General features: G+C 40.7%; 1 protein-coding gene across 2 annotated transcripts; it reads left to right on the top strand.

Moving 5' to 3' along the window:
- The first annotated feature begins 10,097 nt into the window (after positions 1 to 10,097).
- On the top strand, positions 10,098 to 20,559 carry psmg1 (proteasome (prosome, macropain) assembly chaperone 1). 2 transcript variants are annotated; one of them, XR_005233921.1, is made up of 7 exons: positions 10,098 to 10,306; positions 13,058 to 13,161; positions 14,143 to 14,288; positions 16,005 to 16,067; positions 16,698 to 16,896; positions 19,235 to 19,798; positions 20,379 to 20,559. XR_005233921.1 is itself a non-coding variant. In XM_017419830.3 (7 exons), the coding sequence occupies exons 1-7, from the start codon at positions 10,188 to 10,190 to the stop codon at positions 20,454 to 20,456; spliced, it is 840 nt and encodes a 279-aa protein (XP_017275319.1). In that variant the 5' UTR covers positions 10,099 to 10,187; the 3' UTR covers positions 20,457 to 20,559. The 2 variants fall into 2 exon arrangements, 1 of the variants encoding a protein (XP_017275319.1); XM_017419830.3 differs by having other exon boundaries at positions 10,099 to 10,306; positions 19,235 to 19,365.
- The last annotated feature ends 547 nt before the right edge of the window (positions 20,560 to 21,106 follow it).

The following is a 21,106-nucleotide window of genomic DNA, read 5'->3' as shown; positions in this document are numbered from 1 at the left end:
TTGTGTCGCACCATTCCTTTAGTTTGTCGCTGTTTTCTCTGTTGTGCAAAGATATGAGACGAAGGTGCTGAAGCTGTAAAAGCATCAAGAGCTGAGTAAACTTTTTTTTTTTTTTTACCAAAGACTGATACATTTGCAGCTCAGCACCATCTTGTAGTAACACAAATGCTGTTCAGGTGAGAAAACAGAGACAAACTAAACCGTGTTATGCAAAAGTATAGAGGTTTAATATAATCTAATGCATCATTCTTTCATTGAAGAGTTGTTTTATAAGCCTGAAAAACAACAAAAATCAGGCCCTGTTTGGTTAGACGTGAGCCTCTCTCTGCACTCTGTACCCTGGGGCAGATAAGATACTAACTACTGCTAACTATTTCCCGGAGCCCCACTACAAAATGTCTGAAATGTCCCTTTAACGTGTCGGAGCCGGTTGTGAAGGGAGAGACAATCAGGACAGAAGGCGCGTCACGCTCAAAACGATGAAACCCAAGAGCGGAGGAAATACGACCCAGCGTGTCGTGGTGGAGAAAAGAAAAAACAACAACAAAAAGAAACGAAGCTCACGGGCAGACAGATAAACGAGCACAAGGTGAACCTTAATTAACTGACTGATAAGAGGAGAAACAAAAAAGGTGCCGCAGGGCAGAAAATCCAGAGAGCAGCTGAATTACAGGCAGAGGAAGGAGCGCCAACAAATCTATCTATCTATCTATCTATCTATCTATCTATCTATCTATCTATCTATCTATCTATCTATCTATCTATCTATCTATCTATCTATCTATCTATCTATCTATCTATCTATCTATCTATCTATCTATCTATCTATCTATCTATCTATCTATCTATCTATCTATCGGTTTTTGTCTCTTTTTCCACATTAAATTGGTTGTAAAAGTCATTTATTGCTGGGTGAACCCCACCGTGTTTTTATACCTGTGCCTGTGCCAGAAAGTATTTTTAATCCTTGAAAACTGTCTGCGTCTACGTTCCCCCTCCTTCCTTTTTTCCTTTTAACGACACGCCGTGCCTCAATTTCCTGCCTATTATTGAAGCATATTATTCCTTTTCTCTGCAGCCCGTCTTAATCAGAACCGCCAAGAGTGACGAGGGTTTGTGGCTCTGAATGCTGATGCTCAGCGGGGTCCAGTCAGTGTTTGTTTGGTTGGTTGGTTGGTTTGTTTGTTGGTTGGTTGTTTGTTTGATTGTTTGGTTGGTTAATTGTTTGATTGTTTGGTTGGTTGGTTAATTGTTTGTTTGTTTGGTTGTTTGTTTGTTGGTTGATTGGTTTGTTGGTTTGTTGGTTGATTGGTTTGTTTGTTTGGTTGTTTGATTGTTTGTTTGATTGTTTGTTTGTTTGATTGTTTGGTTGGTTGGTTGATTGTTTGTTTGGTTGTTTGATTGTTTGGTTGGTTGGTTGATTGTTTGTTTGGTTGTTTGATTGTTTGGTTGGTTGGTTTGTTTGTTGGTTAGTTGTTTGTTTGATTGGTTGTTTGTTTGTTTGATTGGTTTGTTGGTTGCTGATTGCTTGTTTCTTTGTTTGTTTGGTTATTTGAGTGGTTGTTTCTTTCTTTCTTTGGTTGTGTGTTTGTTTTGTTGTTTTGTTGATTGGTAGTTTGGGATGTTTTACGTCTTTGCGTATCTTTAAAGCCACAGGCCGTCTCCGAGTATGAACAGGCTCCTTTGTATTCCTTCCACGCACACGCCGCTGCTTTTCCCTGCAAGTCTCTGTCAGCAGAATTTGTAATGAATTGCAAGAAAGCCGGTCCACCATGCATGCAGCCATGCGTGCAGCACACACACACACACATACACACACACACACGCACACACACAGGCAAGCACAGAGCGGCTCTCCTTCTGCGCGCCGCAGAAATGGCTCTGGGAAAGAATGAATGAGGCCTCGTGTTCGAGGAGAGGAAATGCTGCTTTTTCTCAACGACAAAGCTGTCGCCAAACATCACCGTGTGAAAAACTTCGTCCATTCGGCGCGTGAGAATTCTGAACTTCTTGTGTTTCCTCAGCCGTTGCCGTCACGTAGGTCAGTTCAGGGCTCGTTTGGGGCTCGTATAGAGATCATAAACATCAGGAGAGGCCACAAATCAGGACCAGGGAGGGAGGAGGAAGCACGAGAATCTGAGCAGACCTGAACTGAAACATGCAGGAGTCACAGAGTCGGCGCGGATATTTAACATTTAGGGATTAAAGGCGGGGAGAAAAAAATATTTTTAAACAGAAGCATAAAAATTTTGAAAATAGTGAAGCAAAAACAGAATAATCCGCTATAATGCGCTGCTTCAGTGATCGGTATCTTAAAGGAGTAGTTCTAATCTTTGAAAGAGGAGTTCTGTGGCGACGACAGGGACAGTCAATATCTTACCTGCAGCAGACGGATCTTTCAGACACCTCAGTTAGGAGAAAAATTAAAGGCCTAGCAGAGGATCAGTCTCAGCTACTACCACGCCCAAATTTAGCTCAGAGTGGCGGAGTCGTGTCCGCGGAGGTCGATTAGCTGCAGCAGCCATCTTGAAATGTCAGCGAGGTTTAGATGTTTCACTCAAATCCGCCCCGAGGTCCGTGAGATATTTTGCTAACAGGCAGGGTTGACTTTATGCCAAAGTTTTGATAGATGCTGTGTATGACTCTCAGCTACTACCACGGCCATCTTGACTTTGGCGACACCAAAACTTAACAGGTTGTAGACCCATCGAGTACTCCATGAAGGGTTACAATCCGTCCAGTGGGTCATGAATTATTTTGCTAACAGACAAACAAACACACCTTTCACAAAAAATCCCTTCAGATTTTTTTGTGGATCGTTTTCTGTTGGGTTCCTCTGATCCATCACAGCTTCATGCGCCTCATTACCTTCCCTTCCACCTATCGGATATCGTTTTGCTCTGATCCTGATTGATTGCCTTGCATCCCGAGAGTCCCCGAAGGTTCGGAGCGAGCGCGTATTTTCATCGTCTTAATCATTCGAGTCCCTTTCCAGACGGTCCCTCCAGAGCTGCTGCAGAGTTCCTTGCATGCGTACGTTCACAGGAAGCATCGAAACCATCGCCGAGGCGTATTTATCACCGCGGCTGCAGTAAACGGTGTTCTCAGAGATGATGATGTTGTGCAGGTACTGAGAGGGATGGAATAATAAAAGAGAAGGCGATAAAAAAAAAAAAGGTTTGCTCAGTTTCGTTCTGTGAAACCGATGTGCTTTCTCTTTAGAGACCGAGCTGCAGGAGTTCATTACGTCTCGACACCTTTCGTTGTCGTAACAACCGGATGCACGCCTGTAACCGGCGTGATTCAAGATGGCTGCCGACTGAACTCCGAAACGCACAAAAAAATTGGCTACAACTTAGTCAATTTTACAGATGCTGACCTAAAATCTGCTGAAACTGATCCACAACACATATTATGAGCGCTAACAGATCCCTCGGGAATTTTCCCGTCTGTCTGTTAGCAAAATATCTCAAGAACCAGAGGATGGATTTTAATTAAACCTCCAGGAAATCATCCCTGGATGTACGTCTGCAACTGATTCCCTTTTGAGGCCGACCCAATTAAAGATGGCCGCCGCAGCCAACTCACTTTAGAAAACACAGAAACGGTTATAATTCAGTCAGTTTTACAGTTGTTGTGCTAAAACTTGGGGTGGTAGTAGCTGAGAGTCATTCTCAACACATAATCCAAGGGCTGCTCATGGCACAAGATCTTAGCCTTAAACTTCGGCGTTAACTGATGGAGTCAGCCCTGTTTGTCTGTTAGCAAAATATCTCATGAACCACTGGACAGATTGTAATGAAACTCTCAGAAATTAACGATGGGATGTACGTCTACAACTGATTAACTTTGGAAGTCAGTCCAATTTAATATGGCCCCCACAGCTAATCCAAATTACCCAGCATGAAAATGGCAATAACGTAATCAGTTTTACAGATACTGAGCTAAAATCAGACGTGGTGGTAGCTGAGAGTCATTCAAAACACATACTCTGGTGATATCACATGAGATCACACAAAACTACATTTTTTTTTTATTTATAGGTTTGACTAAAACGCCGACAACATAAGGCGGGTGATATGCATTCCTTATTTTTCCCCCAGAACAACTGTAAACATCTGGTTTTATCACATAGCATCAAATTAAAAATGATTGTTTTTTGTTTTTTTTCCATAAAATCTTTTTGTTAATTTCCTTCACCTGGCTCGCGGGGTTTGAATCACCGACCGGTGCGTGACGGCTCACCTTTCCCGCCCACTCCCCGGCTCCGTATGCCTTCATGTGAGCGAAACCCACGCCTCGCTCCGACGCCATCGCAGTTCTGTTCCTAGGCAACAGAAGGAGCCGTGTCTGCGTGGGCCTCGTGTGTTCTCCGCGTGTCTGCGTGGGATCTCTCCGGGCTCTTTCCTCCCTTAAATCGGGAGTTTGTTGGAGCCTTTTTTTTTTTTGTCTGCGTGGGTCTGAATTCGAGGAAAAGCCTCTGAGCAACCACCAACAGGCGAACTCGGACAGAGTTTTCAATTAAAAGTCAAGTCAAATTTATTTATATTCAGCAACAAGGCGACTCAAAGTGCTTTACGACATTTTACAGATAATTACATCCATAAAACACACACAACAATATCTAAAATATGAGCTGGGAAAATCTAAGTGAAATCTAAGATAATGTAAATGAGAAACACACAAGATAAACTGAGGAAACCCAAACTAAGATATAACGAAAGATTACATAAACTGAAAAATCTCAGCTGATCAGACATGATAAAAGCTAAACTAAAGGTACCGGAAGGCCAACTAAGAGTGAAATACCTTTTAATAAAGGCCAACAAAAAAAAACAAGGGAAAAAAATGTTATAATGAGAAAGGACGGAGTTTTAAAACAGTTTTGGTGATCTCATGTAATATTGTGAGATGTGTTCTCGCTCGGAGAGTGTGTTGTGGGTGACTCTCAGCTACTACCACACCGAATTCTAGCTCAGTATCCGTAACACTGACGGAGTTATGGCCATTTCTGTGTTGGCTGCTGTTGATTAGCTGTGGCAGCCATCTTGAATCGGGTTGACTCCAAAAGTCAATCAGTCGCAGACGTACAGCCAGTGATTGCTTTCTGAGAGGTTCATTAAATAAAAAGAGACACAATTTACTGTATTTAAATCAAGAAATTGCACAAATTATCTGCCGTCCAACAAGAAACACAAGTTTTTAAAAAGCTTTTCTTTCCCAGTTAATGAAAAATAATCCATTTTTCATCCTTTGATGCAGTAAAAAAGAAGCTCCTGGACAGAAAAGCTGCTCAACTGAATGAATCAAAAGATAAAAATCAACACACCTGATGATTAGATTTTACAGGGTTTGTATTTATAATAAGAGGCAGCAGCTCTAAATGATATTTTCTCATCTAATAAGAAATAAAAGGACCACAAAGTGTGCTGCGATTATAGTTTTTAACAACTAGATGAGCTGTCAAAATAAAAGTAGACCATTTTATTTGACGAGCAGGAAGTTTTATTTTATTGTTTTGTGTTTTTTTAGTTCAAGATTCTTATAATGTGAACTGAGTATTTAGAAATACTGAGTGTAAACAATACTTGTTTACATTGAGCGTGGACCCGCATTTCAGGACCGCACATCGATGTATCTGCAAAACCACTGGAGGAAACGCTTTCAAACGTCACTGTTTGCTCCAGTCCAGGATAACCTTTTTTTTCATTTTGATTTTACACTTTTCAGGGAGTACCTTTAATTTCTGTCACGCCTCCTTAGGACGTCTCACTCCGGATCCTAATTTATCTGTTTGTTTTTTTTTTTACAAAAAAGTTATTTTTAGACCTTAATTACGTCTTTTTTTTTTTCATCTCTGAGTTTTCTCCCCTGAAGCTTCACTTGTTGAGATTGCTTTATATGTTGTTTTTTTTTTCCTGAAACTAAACCCTCCATTAAAGGCTGTCACGTCGTCTTCGTGTTGCCGCTGTCCGGCACTTGTGGATAATTCTCATTACGGTCGTTTTTATGCTGAATTCCGAGCCTAATTTCATTTTATGGACTACAACATTCTGAGTTTTTGTAGGAAACAAGACATAAACAATCCGACTCGTGGCTAATGACTCCATTAAGCGTTTGGAGGGGGGAGGAAAACAAACAAACAAAAAAAAACTTTAAAGATTACAAAACTTTTTTGACAAGTCATTCATCATTTGCTGCAAATCAATTACCGAACGCCAACAAAAAACAAGTCCGGGCTGACTGTTTTAAGCATTAATTACAGATTACGCTCGACTTAAAGTGTGCATTACACTGAGTGCTTATTGATAAACCATTAGAAAGTTATTCCTTTATTGTTATTTACACAGACTCGTCAGTTTCCTCCCCAACAGCTCATCGTCAGCTGCTTTGTAGCCCCAAACTGATTCATCATGATGACTGATGGCTGGGATTTGTTGAGTTTTATCCTCACATTAGTCCCTAATTCTCCCCAGACCTTCTAATAGGTACTGTTTTCCCAGAAACCGAGTCTCCGCACAAAGCAGAGAACATCTAATTAGAAAGGAGCATTTCAAAGATTTCAGTTCACTCAGCCAGCTCTGTGAGGCTTCATCTGCATGGGGTGGGAAGGTTTGTGACTGAGCGCCGGAAAAAGGAAAGATCTGAGCCCTGCTTGAGAGCAGCCTCATTAAACCTGAGGGGTTTGAGGAAAAAAAAACAAAAAAACTTGGTTTATGAGGCTTTGGAGAAACTATAGTAGGCTCCCGGTCACAGAGCACACAAACGCTGGTCAGGGCCCGAGACGGTGAAAGTCTGCGCAGCTGCTCAGCTTCACACTTTGTGCAGAAGTGGGATGTGTTGGCTGGTGAGGTGACCGTTTAAACGACGAAAAAAAAGTCACTCCGAACCCAAAATTTTAAAGCTGCAAAGAGCCAGTGACGTGACGGTTCTTTTTTTAGTCAGCAAGGTGAAAAAAACCCAAAAAACTTGAGATCCTTGAAGGCTGGAACATCGCCTGAGAGTTTCAGACTAAAATCATCTCATGTTCAGAAATAAACTCTACATCAGTGAATCCTGTTGTTAAAATCCATTCTGTGGTTCAGGAGATATTTTGCTAACAGACAAACAGGATTAACTCCAACAGCTGATGCTTTAGGCGAAGATGCACTGAGCTCAAACTATGGCGAGGCTTAGCTTCTACGTCAACGTCTGTAAAGTTATAAAGAGTTATAATCATTTTTTTGAGTTCAGTTAGCTGTGGCGGCCATCTTGAATTGGGTTGAGTCCAAAAGGTTCATCAGTTGTAGACAGGCAGGACGAGCACAAGGCTGAGTGAGTAGATGGAGTTTGAATTTTTAAAGCTGAGATGTTCTGGAAGCTGGATTCACCTGCAGATTAACTCGCTCTCCTCACAACAGAGGCTCATTAGGGTCCTTGTCAGCCTTACTCACAGATGGGCCACTCAGGTCACAAAATGCAAAACTGCTTTGTTTTTTTTAAAAAACAGTTTAGTTTTGTGTCTTTAAATGACACGTTGGCCACAGACCCTGTTTTCTGAATGGGTTGACATAAAAAAAATGGACAACCTTGAGGAAAAATAGTTTTTATTTGTTCATTATTTGTGTAAACAGAGATCCATTCAGGCTGCAGAGGACTGTTGGTTGTTGGTCAGTGAGAACTTGGTGTCTTAGCCGGTGTGTGAACAGATACGTTGTGTTTTGTGGGTTCTGAGTACAGATCTTGTTTTCTTAAATGAATGCTGTTGTCATCTAGCTGAGCCGATCTCCTGCGTTCTGCATTGGCAGCTGTTTTGTTTTGTAAATCGCGTTCCTTACTTCAGCTCGGCTGCTTTCTGCCTGGGCCGGCTGCTTGTTGTTCGTGTCTAATTTTCCTCCCTCTGTGTATTTTAAGGCTCCTCGTTCGCGGCCAAATTCTTGTAATTTTCTTTCTCCGTCCTGCCCTCCTGTTAGCCAAGCTGTTGTTACCAGTTTTAGTTCCGTCAAGCTTTTGTCCTCCCTCTTCCACAGCACCCTTGGTTTCATTTATTTTAATTGAAAAAAAAAAAAAACAAAGAAAAAAAGAAGCTTGCTTGCATGCTTCGTAGTCCTGTTTCTTTTTTTTGTCTTAAGCATGGTGGATCGTGACATAAATTGGAAATGAGGGGCCGCCATCGTCCTCGTCCTTGTTGCTGCCGGGACAAAGCGGGGACGTACGGAGCCACTGCAGATGTTTTTTGTCCTCTGGCAGATTGTCCCAGTTCCTTGTTTTAATGGCCAGTAAAGTGGTGACATCCCTGTTTGTCCTGTTTTGACATTCCTCTCCGTTTTGTTTGGAGCCCCGGAGGCTTCGGTGTTTGTTGAGCTGCAGAACATCCCTCCCACTCGTCCTCTCTCAACTATCAATTATATTAACAGCCGCCTGAAGCTTCCTCCTAGCATGTTGCGCCGTTTTGTGACAGGAAACCTTTCTGCTGTTACTTTATGGCCTCCTGACACATTATTGCACGCCGGTAATAGAGCTTACTTTCCATTCTCCTCCAAGCTTTGCCCCCGCCATCCAATTTGTCTTTCTAGGACTGGACATTTTCTGGTGACAATGAAGAATTTTTATGACCGTGCTGATATCATCACATTTCTGTTTTTCTCCTCATCTCCCAGGGCACCTCTTACAGGAAAATGAATTATACAACACAATAGAAGGGATGGACTCTCCGCAGTCAACTTCAGGCCAATTTGCCCCAGCGTGACTTGGCTTGTGTCTCCAGCCAGCCGTGCTGAAGACGATCTGCCAGCATCCTTTTACTTTCCTCCTTTTTTTTTTCTAAACTCTTGTTAATTATACATCACCAGAAAGAAGCTGGCGAAGTCGTGTAGCCTGTCAAGTTTACCCCTGATTGGCAAAAAGGGCCTAAAATAGCAGCCTGCTTGTCACATTCACATTCACTTTGTAACACGTATGGAAGCGTCGCAGCCCTAAATGATTCAGTGATTTAGGAGAACGGCTCGGGTATAAATCCGGTGGATACCCTCGTGGATTGTCAAAAGTGATGGTGTTGCACTTCTGTAGGGAAGAAATGTAAGCAATAAATCAGTAAAATTACGTTTGGAAGAAAGGTTGGCATATTTCAAGCCAATCTTAAAGCAATTGTCCTGCATACTGTATCTGAAATAACCACTGATGGCTGTAATATTTTCACTTTTATCGAACAATCCCATACAAGTATTTCTTGAAGTAATGCATATCGCCTGCTCACTTTTGTGCCAGAGGTTTTACCCTAAAATCATCTTCTGATGAGAAGGGACAGAGCCGTTCCGGTCAAACCTTGTAAATGACATCCACTGATTTTTGCTAACAGACAAACAGGGGTGACACCATTGCTTAAAGGCAGAGTTTTAGACAAAGATGTCAGAATATGAGTTAGGAATAACTCTTAGCTACTACAACACCAGGTTTCAGCTCAATATCTGTAAAATTGGCTGAGTTAGAGTTTTTTTTGTGTTGGCTAACGTTGATTAGCCGTGGTGGCCATCTTGACTCTAGAAGTTAATCAGTTGTTGGCATAAATCCAGTGATTACATTCAGAAGTTTTTTTTATAATTCATCCAGTGGTTGATGGGTTATTTTGCTAACAGACAGGCAGAGTTGACTGTAATAATTAATGGAGACGTTTTAAAAAGAGATCTTGCACGATTAGTTAGTGTTTAGGGTACATGTTGGGGATGACACTCAGCTACTACCACACTAAATTTGATAGTAATATGTGTAAGATTGGTTGGGTTATAGTCATTGTTGTGTTTAACTGGCAGGCAGCCATCTTGATTGGGGCTGACTCCAAAAGTGAATATTTTATAGATTTATGCCATAAACTTTATGTTTCATACTTTTTTAATGTGTAATTTTCATAAATTTGTCAGTCGAGTTCAAAAACATGTGTACAGCAAATGCAATAATAAAGTATCAATGGATATTTTATTGTCAGCTTTTTAAGTTTAAAATGTTTTTTTTCAACAATAATATTTGACTGAATTGACAAAACATTCATCAGACAACATTTTAACCACATTTAAACACATTTTGTGTGGAGCCCTCGGTTTGATTGTTTGAAGCTTTTATTTTGACGGGTTGCTTTTTCCGGCGGAAGTAGCGTGTTCATTCGCGTTCGAAGCTAAACTTTCATTTTTTGTTCTGAAACTTCTGGGGCAAGAATGGCAACGTTTTTTGGAGAAGTGTTGTCGGTGTATTCTCGAGCTGTGGAGGAGGACGACGAGGATCTGGAGGAAAACGAGGAAGATGAGCAAATTCGCAGAGAGCTGGAGGAAAAGAGGTAAAACACGGTTAGCATGAATGCTACATAGCGTGAAGGAAACAGAAACTAAGAGATGGATAGAAAGCAGGGAACACACATGGTTTAATTAAATAGGTAAATCTTCATAAATATAATTTTAGGATGGATGTGGAGCCCATTTCCGCGTTTGTAACTAATTTGAGCCACATGCTGCATCTTTTCGTTACCTCCAGCTAACATGACACATGAAATTTTAGCCCCCTGACTGTCAAAACTCTGTATTTATAACAATCTATGAGTTATATTGGCCCACTTTGTTGTTGCACATAGACAGGAATAAATTTGATGCCGTTTTAAGCTTTATTTAGCAGCTGAGGAGGTTTAAATCTGCAATAAATGAACTGCAAATCAAGAAAAATGCCTCATCTGTGTCACTGAAGCAGTTTTTAAGCATATATAACAAAATAATCTACCTTTTTTTACTTTCTTAATCAATATTTAATCTTTTTTAAACGATTTATATATAGCAAAAACATTTCATTTTGAGCACTAATAGTTCACGACCATTTACAATAAGACTACTCTTTAAAAAATTAATTAATTGTATAAATCTGCCTATTATTTATGCTGTTAAAAATTTAGAAACCCTTAATGAGCGCCTTCTGTTCAGTTCCCTTCATCAGACATTTGTCAGGGAACACCAAATGTGTTTAATAAATCAAGTGACAAAAGTTAAATAAGCTGAGCAAAAGGCAAAATATTAGATTTAAGAGGATAAATTAACATTGGAGCTAATCTTGCCAAAGACTGAGGCTGCACCGATATATAAAAAATGTCTAACATTTAAACCAATGTTAATTATTAATTTATGAAATGTTTACAGCCAGATAAATAACCCTCTTATAAAGGATCTGCAGTCTTTTAAGAGATATTTTGACAAAACTTACCATCTGTGCTGTTAGTCTACACAAAATGTAATTGTAAATTGATACCAGTAAAATTAAAGTTAATGAATTTAAGAACAGAAAGATGGCCAAAACAAGTATTAGAGCATTTTTTAAATAATTATGACAGGTGTTTTCTTAATCTATCTTTGAAATAAATATAGCATGATATGCTCCTAATTTTGTTAATTTCTGGAAATCATCTCAAGACCCTTCACTTGTTGTTTCACGGCCTACAGCTGGCCCCCCGACCCCCACTTTTAAAACCCCCTGGCCGAAGCTGAAGCTACATCCTCATTATTGTTTCCCAACGATGGTGTTTTAAAATGAATTTGGTTGCATTTAATTGACAAATACATTGTTAGTTTTGATTGGGAATTGAATTTGTTTCTGTGCAAATTGAAATAAATATACAGATTAATTAATAAAGTATTAATTCATTCATTCATTTATTAGTTATCAGGTGTTTAATTCTTTACCAGAACAGATCTTTGTTGTGTTGTCCATTATTTTTGGCAGCTTGTGCAACATTTTTCTGCACGTTCAGCTGCTGCTCCCGGCGCAGAGACAGTTTTTTATATTAGTATGTTTATTTTATTTTATCTTTTTAATTATTTTTATCCACTTTGATGCTGATGCCCCAACAGAAGAAAGAAAGAAAACTGCACACCTCAGTGCAAACTGACAGAAGTTATGTAACGTCTCGACGGAAAACAAATAAGTTTTATTCCCGATCGATCACGTTGTGATCATTCTGCATTAATATCATTCATTTACTTTAATGAAATTAATCTAAAATATGTTTTTACTGTTTCTTTTACTGTTTCTGCTTCTAGGACAGTAGCTAAAAGCTTAAAAAAGGAGAACACTATTTTAAAGCTAAAAGAAGAAGAACATTAGCTAAAATCTCAAAAGAAACAGAACACTAGATAAATGCTAAAATAAGAATACTAGCTAAAAGAAGAAGAACACTAGCTTAAAGCTAAAAAACAGGACAGTAGCTAAAAGCTAATAGAAGGAGAATACTATTTTAAAGCTAAAAAAAGAAGAATACTAGCTAAAATCTAAAAGAAACAGAACACTAGCTAAATGCTAAAAGAAGAACACTAGCTAAAAGAAGCAGGACAGTAGCTAAAAGCTAAAAGAATACCACTAGTTTAAAGCTAAAAGAAGCAGAATACTGACTGAAAACTAAAAGTTGGAAAATGCTAGCTACAAGTAGCAAAAAGCTAGCTAAAAGGTAAATGTAGCAGAACAGAAGCTAAACCTACATATGAAGGCAGAAATAGAGCAGTTACTCTGAAACAGTTCCAGTCGATTTCTGTGGGGAAATTTTTTGTAGATAAAGTTAAATATTTTAAATAGAAAAGTACCAAAAAAAACCCCCAAAGCATCTATTTCCTGAATGAGCTGAAGGTTTTGACTCGAGAACGGCTAAAATCGCACGAAGGATGCAGAGGAAGATAATAAAGAAGTGTTTTTGTAAATAGTTTTTATGGACTGGTGTGGTCTTTTTGTTGTAGATTGTCCTGAGTTTATTTTTCTCCTCCTTTTTAAACGTAGTGAGCGGGCCGAGCAGAAACTCTTTAAATAACTGATTAATTCCAAACAAATCAGAGTTTAGTCACTTTGAGTTATTATACTTCGAGTTAAATATATCAGTTTGATCTCGTGGACAAAGATGGAGCGGGTAGTGGTTGTTGAGGAAAACAAGAATATAAAAAGTAATGTTTAACTTTAAATTAAAAAGTAACTTTGTTTGGAGTACAGATATATTCACGTCTGATTTGTGGTGAAATTTAAAAGATGAAGTCCTTAAAAAGTCTGATTGTTTCTCCTTCATCAGGACTGTCCAGCTGCAGTGGAGCCCCGAAGTCTCCGAGTCGTTGAAGGGCGGAAACAAGTTTTCGTGTTCGGACTTCGTCCTCGCCGTGGGACACAACGCTGCCGGTGAGTAACGTCCAACCGCCGCCGAACCGCGCAGCCCGTGGTCTTACAGAGCTCATGGATCATTAATAAATAATGTCTGCAAAGTGGAGCTAAATCAGGTTGTCAGAATGGATACCCTTTAACGTAGACGTGTCAAACTGCACAGCTGGACACCTAGTGGGTGAAGGATGATCCCTATGGATTTCATTTTCATGGGGTTAAAGGTCAAAGTCACAGGTGACTCCTTTATTAAAACCTTGTCCATGCTTTAACTCTGCAACCGTGTAACCTAGTAATGTGGTCATGGGTCAAGGATAATCCCTGTTGATTTCAAGGTCACGGGTTCAAAGGTCAAGGTCACAGGTTTAGCCATTGTAAAAACATTTTCTGTGCCCTACCTCTGCCACTGTTTAACATAAGAATGTCAAACTGCACAGCTGGACGCCTCATGTGTCAGGGATGATCCCTATCGGTTTCACAGTCACGAGGTCAAAGGTCAAGATCACAGGCGACCCCTTTATGAAAACCTTGTCTGTGCTCCAACTCTTTGCATGTATTGTAATGCGAGGGAGTTTATTTCTTGGATTTCGATGACCCTGACGGTTTTCTGACGGGTGTAGTTTGGACGGTTGGAGGTATTCTTGTTTCTGAATCGATTTATCTTTCTTGCCCATAGTATGAAACTGAAGCATGCACTGTTAAGAGTTACACTGAACAAAAACAGGACTGAAAGTCCTCAAATAACCTGTATAAGAGGCTAACATAAAGTTGGCCTAGATTAAATAATTAATCATTTTTTTGACAGTTTTCCACTCAATTGTTTCAGCTGTAAAACAGAAATGTCTTGAGGACATAAATGTGACAGTTTGTCTCTGATCTCACAGATTGATATAAAAGTAGAGCTTGTCACTTTATTAAATAAATAAGTGCAGGAAAGAAAAAAAAAAAGGAGCTTCTGCTGTCATGCGAGCCGCTGAATGCTGAGAGGACGTGTCTTCGCAGGCTTCCTGTCAGCGTACGTTCTCGCCTCCTCAAACTGGGACGCCGTTGGACGTGCGCTGGTGTGGAACGAGAGGAGCCGAGCTGTAGTCGGGCAAACCGGCGAGGAGTCGGCATGTGTTTTCTACAGACACAAGGACAGCCCGTCAGTAAGTGACACGCTGAGAAAACCAACACTTCAGAATATATCGGCTGCTGATTAACACCTCAGAAAACACATGACTGTGGAGAACATCTGCTCCTCGTCCTCGATTGAATTACTCCTCCTGTGCTGTCACACATTTAGATTAAGTGCACATTATATTGTGTTGCCGATCTACATGCTACATATTAGAGAATCATTTTACTGGAATTGATCAGCACAGAAGTGGAGCTCCAGACCGAACCTTAAACGCAGGAGAAAATACAGACAGAGTTACAAGCAGCCGGGAGGTCGTGTGTGGTTCCGTTTTATTAGCCCGGCGTCGTCCACGTTTTGATTTAATCAAGATAAATGCGGCGAACGACTGCGTGTGAAAGCACTGTGCTGCTGAGGAAGCTCCAGATTTATCACACGTGTCCTGCTTCCTTCAGATGCCTGCGGGGGGGTTTTACAGGCTGAGGGACCACATGAGCAGCTGCGGTGGTTTGTTGATTGATAGATCACTCATTCACTGAAATCTTGTTACGGCAGAATTAAAAACGGCACTCGGCAGTTCTGCCCGAGCTGCAGTTGGTGCTGAACTTAGTTAAAAGTCAGTCAGTTAATACTCAGTGTTTGTAGATGTGGGTCCAACTACTTCTGCCTGTTTTGGTCTATTTTAGCCATTCTTAAATCAAAACATTCAGCTCATCCAGGAGATGAAACAAGTCATGACTTTTGGTTTTTGTAAATTTTTATAATTTCCAAAACATATAATTTTATTTACAAATACTTTCCCCAAAGAAATACATTAAGATCTCTTCAGTTCCTTCAAAAACATTGTTCTCTTTAAAATCTGCTTCAGGATGTTTGCTTGATTAATGTCCTTTTATGTTGCTTTTAGCTTTTAGATTCTGTTTTACTACTTTACCTGAGCTAGACCTTTGCTGCTATTAGCTAACCTTTTCCTGCTCGCAGCCATTGTTGTTGCTTTTAGTTAGCCTTTTGCTGCTTAGAACTTCTAGCTAGCCTTTTGCTAGATTTAGCTGTTAGATATCCTTTGCTACTTTTAGTTTGGAGCTAACCTTTTCCTGCTTTTAGCTAGCGTTGTGCTATTTTTAGCTAACCTACTGCTATGTTTAACTTCAAGCTAACCTTCTCCTACTTTTAGCTTTTAGTGACTTTCAGCTATCCTTTTGCTAGATGTAGCTTTTAGCTAGTGTTTTGCTGCTTTTAGTTAGCCTTCTGCTATCTATAACTTCTATCCGGCCTTTGCTACTTTTGGCTAACCTTTTGTTGCTCTTAACTAGCCTTTTGCCACTTTTAGACAAGCTTTTTCTGGTTTTAGCTTGCCTTTGCTACAATTAGCTTTTTGCTAACCCTTTCATGCTTTTAGCTAGTGATTTGCTATTTTTGGCTAGCCTGCTGCTAAGTTTAACATCAAGCTAGCCTTTTGCTATTTTTGGGTAGTGTTTAGCTCCTTTAAAGATTTCAGCTCGTATTCTCTTTCTTTCAGCTCGAGCAGCTCAGTTTCAGCTTCTTCTTCGGTCATTTAGCTCTCTGCTTTTTCTCTAGTCTCACTTTGTTTTGGTCGAGTCGTTCATAAGAAATAACTCGTGAACCTGAAACTCTTCCAGGTTTACCTTAAAAACAGACGTGTGTTTTGCATATTTCGTCACTGCTCTGTCTCTTTCTTTCAGCATGTTTCTCATAAATGAAATGAAATATTCGCCTTTCCCTGCAGGTTTTGGTTTGCAGAGTGACCTGCTACATCGCAGAGGACCAGCTCTTTCAGTGGACAGAAAAGGTACCCTCAATCAGCCCGATGAGATGTTGATTTGTCTCCTTTCTCAGTCTGCAAACAGACTGCAGATTTACAGCCGTGCACTGTTTTCTTTTTTTTTGCAAAGCGACGTGGCAACACGAGGACTTAATTAGAATCTGTCAACTCCAAGTGTGTCAGAAAAGAAACGAGCGCACGGCTTGATTGTAACGCAGGAATGCAGATATCTGCTCGTTTGGTTTTGTAGCATTCTGACATGATCGCACGGTTTGTTTGTTTGGGTTTTTGTTGTTTCGGAGCAAACAGGAGGACGGAGCCTGATGAGCTAGTTTTAGAATGAGGAAACACTCCGAATACAATCAAACCTTCAAATTGATTCGTGACAGATTCCTCTCCCGTCAGCGCAGGGAAAGGAAAATAGGGTTATAATCGGCACAAGTTCCTCAAAACTTGACATTTGCAAATTGGAAAAAATGGAGGCTGCTCTTGCAAATGTCAGAATCGGCTGCAGATATGCGGTTTGAATTCAACATAAACAACAAGGATCCTTCGTAACAAAGGGAGATATTTGTTTCGCGTTAGATTTATTATTGTTGTTGGAAAACACAAAGCGCGGCGTGACGGCCTCGTTGTTTCTGTACTCGTCTCTTGCAGGTGTTCGACTGCCTGCAGACCAGAGAGCTGAACGTGACCGTGCTGTCAGATAGCTCTGTGGTGGATTACAAGACGGCGGACTATCTGTGTGGCAGCTCCGCTCCCTTCCTGCGATCTCTCCACACCGGCGCGTTCACGGATCAGCCTGTCTGCCAGCCACTGGAGCAGCCGAACATAGTCACAGGGCTCCCGGCTGCAGGTGCGCTTTTTGAGCCTCCAGAACGGAAATGTGTCAGAAGAATCAATCCTTTGTGTTGCGTTCACCACAACATTTACGGAGGCGCAACGTCGGCACGACCCGCCGTTGCCTCATCCGTCACACCTGCTTTGCATATCTAGCAAGGAGATGAATTTTAGATTTCCTGCAGCTTTTTCTTTTTTCTTAAAACGTAACAAGCAGCCGTTGATTTTGTCCCAAGCTGATTGTTCTTTCAGGCTCTTAAAGAGACGTTTTGGTGTCAGGTGTGAGGCGATAAATCACGCCACTGCTTTTTGTTTCAGGTCTCCCAGGGGTTCTCTAAATAGTTAGGCACTTAAGGAAAATGATGTGCACATTATCTTTTTTTTTTTCCTCAGTCTATTTTTACGCACGCCGTATTCATAACGACACTAAATATGCTTTTAATTTAGGAAAGCTAACCCGTCGCTCAGTTAAATTGTGTTTTATCACATTAGTTGGCTTTTATTGCATAGCTCTGGGGCTTCTGCAGGTGCAATAGCTACAGTTCCGACACAATCCCACCACCCTCTCTGCGTTTCTCTCGCCGTTACATAACGCTCGTGTCTGGTGGCAGAGAACAATAAAACGAGCATGAACCTAAATTTATTTGATTTAAATCCATACACTGAGCTGCTGCACATTCTCCGCGCATCGACTTTCCCTCTGAGGAGTTTTGAAGTTCTGTCTTTGCCTTTTAATTTAGTTGCAGATCTGATTTTATTGCTTTTATTTTATTTTTTTACCCTGACAGAGGGAACCCTACAGGACTCGCACAGTTTGCGCCTTTATCCCCTTGTAAGCATTAAAGTAGTGTTCTCGGTCGTAATCCCTTTTCACACTTAGTCCGTAACGCTTTGAGTTTCCACTTCAAGAAGTAGGATGTCCTAAATATGTTTGGGATGTAGGTGGAGGTGAAACCGCTGGGGCTGGAGAGCTTTTTTCTGGGACAGACCTCCAACAAACCTCAGAATGTTTCTAACAAAGCAGATTATCGTGAATAGAGAAGCATCTGATTAACTGCAGCAGAATTAGTTTGCAGTCTGTTAAACTCATCACAAACAGCATTCCACAGCATTGGTTTAATAAATAGTTTCTGTTTTTCTTTAGAAAATTGCCAAAAAAAGATGCTCAGAGCAAAACCCCTCCTCACCTGTTTACATAAAAAGGACCTGACAGAAGCTGAAGGTTTGTCCCGTTTTCTAACGGGAGTATTTCGACCCCTAATGGCTTCAAAATACGAGCCGGGGGCTCATGGGGCCGCAGCACTAGAAAATGGAATTGGGCCAAAAAGATGTGATAGAGAAAAAGCAGGAACTGAAATTAGATAAATATCTGGATGACAGTTGATGACTCGTGGCTTCCTACAGGAGTATTTAAAAAGAAACTGGGCCAAAATCTAGGTCCAGGAATAATACCAGGAACTGGGGCTGTGTCGGGATCTGAGTGGCATTTGGTGGTGTTTGGATTCTCGAAAAGGCGTCCCATTTAGGAGTATATTCCAACAAGGTACCCCGCTGGGAAATGGGATTGGGCCAAAATCAAAGTGCAGTTCTAACCCTGAGAAATGGGGTCAGGACAAAACCTAGGTGGAAAATTATTGGTGTTTTTTTATTGTTGAAAGGGAAACACTAGATTATGGTTGGTGACAGTGGCTTTGAATTCTTCAAGGGGTGTTTTATTAAGGAGGGAAATGGGATTAGACCAAAGTCTCGTAGGGTTAACGCTGAGACATGAGTGGTCTGAAATCTAAGGGTAGGGGTAACATCAAAAAACGGGACTGGGTTGAAGTCTAGGTGACATTTGAAGGACCAGCACCCGATTGGGGAAATGGAATCGGGCCATAATGAAGCTGTAGGTGTAACCCTAAGATATGCAGGTTTGAACGAAGTTCTGGGAACGATCCAGAATCCAAGGCCGAAGGTAACGCTAGGAAATGGGTTTGAGGCTCAGCGTAGATTGTGTCCACAGCTTTTGACAGGTTTGATTGTTGGCGCAATCTGTCGAGGCGTCCTTGAGTGAGACAATGAACCCCACGTGAGTCCTTATGTGTGTACGTGGACAGAACAGTCACTTTGGACGAATGCGTCTGCCAGCTGAATGAAATGTAGTGCCATTAGTGCCCCTCTCCACTCACTGAGCACGCACAGTCCTGCATCCTGATGTGGTTATTATGTCTCTGGTCCACTTAAATACGTCTAATCCAAACAAAGAGATGTTTCATCGGGATGGGGAACTCTGAAGTGAAACTGTCCGGTCCTCATCCAGGTTTCAGTAATCAGATAACCTTGCTTTGTTCTCCTTTGTGCTGTTTCATCAGTACTGAACCACTGCCAGGTCCACCGCATCGCAGCTGCTGTTTACCAGTGTTACAGTGATGTCATCGGCCCCAACTCTGTCACCATGGAGACCTACAGGCCCGTGCTAACCAAGCTCGGCAGGTCCGTACAGGTGAGTCGCTTTTTGTTTTCACATCCGAGAGGGTTTTGAGAAAGGTCGCGGAGGAAGGATGCGCGCAGACGTCGGACATCTTGGAGTTCTGGCTGCGCTCCAGCCGAGGATGTAACTGCAGCTCCTGACAGCTGATGAGATCGAGTTTTATAGCTGGAGGAGCTGCCGGCGCCAGAAGCATTTTTCCCAGTGCTGCGTTTGAATTTCCTTTTTATATATATTTTTTAAACCGAACCCGCAGCCCCGCGGTTTTAAACATTTCGGCTTTGTTTACGAGAAATCATACTCCGAGCATCCGTTTGGCATTGTTCGTGTTTCTGATTTTTTTTTTTGTTTTTGCATTTTCCACGAGCCGACAGCCGGAACCGTGGTGAGGATGCCAAGTTAGAGCACTTCAATTTTATCAACGACGCTGCTGCCAAACACATCTACGGTATATCTGGAGTCCAAAACTGAAATACCTTCAGGAGCAGTTTATGTTGGCAGTTTTTTTTTTTTTTTTAGAAACCACGTGACAGAAGTGGCACTATTACCACTTTTAGGTTTGTAATGTGCTCTTTTTATGGCTCACCGGTGATCACGTAATTGCTTCTGTGTTAGCAGAATATCTCATGAACCAATGGACTCATTTTTTTTTTACAGCTGATTACCTTTTGAAGTCAATGTAATTCAACATGGCCGCCGCAGATGGCCTTAGAAGACACAAAAATTGTTGACTTCAAGAATAACTTTTATCTTTGTCCGTTTTCATCATAGCAATATTCCTTGTCAGAAATAGTTTACATATGTTTTTGTGTAGGAAGAAATTTTCTGTCTATTTCAGATTTCTTGACAAGGTTATGGTGATTATTTCACCCTGAATTAAAACGTTTCTCAGCTCTCTGGATCTCTGAGTTTCATTAGAGATACTCGGTGTAGAAACAGTTTGTTGTATCGCTGATAAAAGTCCCTGCGCTGATTCCCTTTTTTCTTGTTTTTACATTTTAATTTCCTGTGTTTGTTTTTCTCATCAGGTGGATTCTTCTCCGAACACAGACGTCCTTCGGAAGTTTGTCAGAACCGCTGAAATTCAAAGTAATCTTTATATCTGAGGAAGGCCGCGCCGCTTACTGTGCAAATCAATTCAGCCAAAATGTTTCTGTGATTAAATAGTCTTTTTTTCTTATTTTTAAATAAAGCTATTTAACAAAGAAAGCCTTTGCAAATTCTCTTTTTTGTCATTATTTATTCACAGGTATGTGAATAAATCTTGAATCTTAAAAGTTTCCAAAGAGAGATATCAGTTATTATTGTGCCTTTTAGCTGTTTAGAATTATGATTTGTGAATAAATGTTTCAAGCAAAGATACCAGAAAGTCTGTTGATGTCATGTTCATGTTCAATAATAATAATAATAATTCACACAGCTGCTCCTGTTTCTGATTAAATAATCAGAACGTCTCAGTTTTTAACAGCTCACAATAAAATTCAGTGCAGAGAAATTTGATCAGATTTTAAGATCTGCTTGCTTTTGTGTGGCTCCACCTGCTGGCTGCTGGGATTTAAAATGTCGCTGCAAGACTAAAATGTTTCCTTCTGTGCTGTAATTTCTTTATTTTATTATTACCAGCCCTTTTCCTCACTTTACAGTCGACAGAATCTTTTTTTCATGCAACAATCTTAAGATCTGCTCGCAGAGAACAGCTAGTCTCTCTTCAGAAAGACAAAGAAATCTTGTAATAAAAGTAAATATAATGTTTTAG

This window comes from Kryptolebias marmoratus, linkage group LG13 (genome assembly GCF_001649575.2).
Source record: "Kryptolebias marmoratus isolate JLee-2015 linkage group LG13, ASM164957v2, whole genome shotgun sequence".
Classification (NCBI taxonomy): domain Eukaryota; kingdom Metazoa; phylum Chordata; class Actinopteri; order Cyprinodontiformes; family Rivulidae; genus Kryptolebias; species Kryptolebias marmoratus.
This window is presented reverse-complemented; position numbering and strand designations above follow the sequence as displayed.

Bases quoted from the DNA above. Each gene is read 5' to 3' on its own strand.
- psmg1 (XM_017419830.3), top strand. From the start codon at position 10,188: ATGGCAACGTTTTTTGGAGAAGTGTTGTCGGTGTATTCTCGAGCTGTG. The intron at 14,289-16,004 runs GTAAGTGACACG...CTTTCCCTGCAG, and splicing joins GACACAAGGACAGCCCGTCA to GTTTTGGTTTGCAGAGTGAC. The intron at 16,897-19,234 runs GTGCGCTTTTTG...CTGTTTCATCAG, and splicing joins CACAGGGCTCCCGGCTGCAG to TACTGAACCACTGCCAGGTC.